This window comes from Echinops telfairi, unplaced genomic scaffold (genome assembly GCF_000313985.2).
Source record: "Echinops telfairi isolate 266 unplaced genomic scaffold, ASM31398v2 ScPeMD7_443;HRSCAF=831, whole genome shotgun sequence".
NCBI classification, from domain to species: domain Eukaryota; kingdom Metazoa; phylum Chordata; class Mammalia; order Afrosoricida; family Tenrecidae; genus Echinops; species Echinops telfairi.
Genome location: NW_022104341.1, coordinates 590,177 through 593,239, shown reverse-complemented (window position 1 = coordinate 593,239; position 3,063 = coordinate 590,177). Strand labels below are relative to the sequence as shown.

General features: G+C 43.4%; 1 protein-coding gene across 1 annotated transcript in view; it reads right to left on the bottom strand.

Moving 5' to 3' along the window:
* TRIM33 (tripartite motif containing 33) overlaps window positions 1–3,063 on the bottom strand; it is a 133,253-nt gene that overhangs the window by 127,727 nt on the left and 2,463 nt on the right. Inside the window, exons 2-3 of the mRNA XM_004699512.2 lie at window positions 2,053–2,155; window positions 103–384 (exon numbers count right to left, since the gene is read on the bottom strand). Of these exons, the coding sequence (XP_004699569.1) occupies window positions 103–384; window positions 2,053–2,155 (385 nt within the window). The remainder of the gene's footprint in view (window positions 1–102; window positions 385–2,052; window positions 2,156–3,063) is intronic.

The window sequence follows — 3,063 nt, the reverse complement described above, 5'->3', positions numbered from 1 at the left end:
GGAGGGCGGGTTCGGAGCGCGCACGTCCGCAACCACGTCCTCCGAAGGGGCGGGAGTAAAGAGCGCGCAGGCGCAGAACCCTTTGACACCCCTCCCGACTACCGGGGTCGGCTTTGCAGTGGCTCAGCTCCCCATGAGCTTGTAAAGAGAGAGGCCGTCGGCGGAAACGCAGTCGGACGTGGCTGTGACGCGGAGAAAGAAGTGGGAAGGAGAGGAGACCTGGGCCGATTCCTGCCGGTGCGAGCGTCTCCTGGGCGGCGGAGAGCCTCACCTGCGGCGCCGTCGGACGTGGGGCCGTCTGGCCCGGGACGTGCGGCTCGCCGGGATCTCGGTGCTGTACAGGGGAGCTGTGAAGCCGGGTTGTTTTTGTTTGGACCTGGGGACCTATCGGAAATTGGATAGTAGGCCTGATTCAGGAGCTATTTAACACCTGTTTCCAGCTTCTTAATTTCCAGCTAGTTAATTCCCAGGCATTGCTCCGTATCATAAAACCCATCAACGGAGGAGGCTTTCAAAGCGGAGGCCTCGGGGCCACACCCCAGACCCGAATCAGGAAGTGGAGAGAGGATTGATTCTAACGTGCGTCAGTTTTAGGAGCCAGCGATCTAGCCAATCTTAGGTTCTCCTTAGCGTCCCACTTAGTGTCCATGAGGTGCGTCGGATGTCAGAGACACTAACAATAACGGCAACAGATGCTTTCCGGAAGGAGCTTTTTTATTTTTTGAAAAGCAAGTACATACTAGTACAATTGTGTATAGTGCAAAGGGCCCCAGACAGACTGGGATTGTTAGCTTGTTACCGGAAACGTCAACAGTAGCTGGTTAGGGTGGAATGAACTAAGGGGAAAGTAGCAGGACACGAGATAAAAAGTAACAAAGGGCCGGGTCATACATGGCAATGATATCTTAAAAGAATTCTGAAAACTGTTTTCTGCCCTCACACATTTTAAGCTGACATCTGAACTTTTTTTTGTCAGTTTAAATAGTTACAAAGATGGTCATTTCTGACAAGTTGTAACACTGCCCTTTTGACATGAATACGTAACTTAGATCTATCCAATGGGAAAATAAATAACAAAAGTGGTTTAATACCAAGATCCGTTTTAAAAATGCATAATCACTTGGGTAGGGGCAATAAGTTTGTTACTAGTGGAATTATTTGGAAAAGATTATGGAGAATAGGTGCACAAATTTAATCCATGTCTCAGAATTTGCACTTGTAAAAACTGTTAAGATGGTATGTGTTCTGTTATCCAGCACAATAAATTTTAAGAATGCAGTCAAAAACTTATATTTTCCTGGAAATCATATTTTTATTCTAACTGTCCTACAGAATTTTATTCTATTGCGTCCTTATCATGGTGCCTTATAGAGCCTTGGTGAAGCAGTGGTTAAGTGCTCAGCTAATAAAATTGGTGAGATTGGAACACACACAGCAGCTCCCAAGAAGAAAGACATGACAATCTATATTCCCTGTTCTTTTTTCGGTTAAGACTAGTTTGTGCTTTCAAAAAAGGAAGATAACTTCATTAAAATTTAGGTGAGGGCTTACAGAGTAGATCATGAGTTTCAACTGTTTATGCATACTTTCTTTAAACTCATCCATTTCAGTCCCTCCCTGTACCCTCAATTAGACTTTCAAATGTTTCTTGTTTCCATTCCTGCTTTCCTGACCCTTGTCCTTGGGTAAATGATGCCCTTTAGGCCTTAAATGATCAATCATTCTAACATTGCAGGAGTTCAGTGCTAGACCTGAAGGAAGACTAAAAGCCATAGGCTTGAGGGTCCCACCAGTCTTTATTCAATCAATAAGCCTGCTCTCTTGAGTGACGAGTTCTGTCCCACATTTCTCTCCCACTCTATCCTGGACCTTCAAACGCAGACTTTTCCGAGTAGTTGGTAGTGGTAGCTGGACACCCGCCAATTCTTAGTGATAATAATTCCTTTTAGAAAAGCTGATACCAGACTAGTACCAAGAAGTTGGAAATTAAAGAAGTCTTAGATGCTCGACTCTTCCAAGACACTTTTCTGTCCATTTCCCCCTGACTCCTACCTTGAGAATATTGTTTCATATTCCTAGGTTCTGATTCACTGTACCATCCCACAGAAACTCCAAACTTAGGAAATGTCTCAGACTGAGATCCAAGAGGCAGACACTGAAGCCAAATACAGGGTCCAGAGCCCAAAGTCAAAAAGTTTCAACACTCATAGCAGGCCTTCCTGCTTCTCCAGAGTTCAGTCATAAATTAGGTATAGATTTCCAAGTGAGATGATGTGGGTTCAAACTGTCCAGTGGGACTAGTATATATCCCCCATCCAAGGAAAACAGGATGGTGTCTTAAACCACATTAATAATCTGAAAGATGTCCGCAAGGAAAGTGTGTGCCTACTAACATCAACTTTTAATCCCACTCCAATCCTGTCCCTTTGTGCAATAGAGAACACTCCAAAATGGAACTAGAGCCACAGGAATAGAGTCCAAGATTGTAATACATCATAAAAGGAATTACAGCTAGAAGGGCCATATCTATTGACTAAGTCATCATCAATTCAATTTTCATTGATGTAATCACAGGATTTTCATACATACATCCATTGTGTCTAGCACATCTATATATTTGTTGCCATCATCACTTTCAAAACATTTGCTTTCTACTTGAGCCCTTGGTATCAACTCCATTTTTTCCCTCCCTTCCCTACCCTCCCTCCCTCATGAACCCTTGATAATTTATAAATTATTAATTTTTTTTCATGTCTCACACTAACTGACCAATGTCCCCCTTCACCCCTTTTCCGTTGTCCATCCCCATGGAAGAGGGTTATATATAGATCATTGTGATTGGCTCCCCCTTTATCCCCCCACTTTCCACCTACCCTGCTGGTATCTCTACGCTCATGATTGGTCCTGAGGAGTGTATCTGTTCTGAATCCCCTGTGTTTACACCTTTTTTTTTTCCCATTCTGTGACTTGTCTTTTTTATTTTTAATCATTTTATTAGGGGCTCATACAACTCTTATCACAGTCCATACATACATCAATTGTGTAAAGCACATTTGTACATTC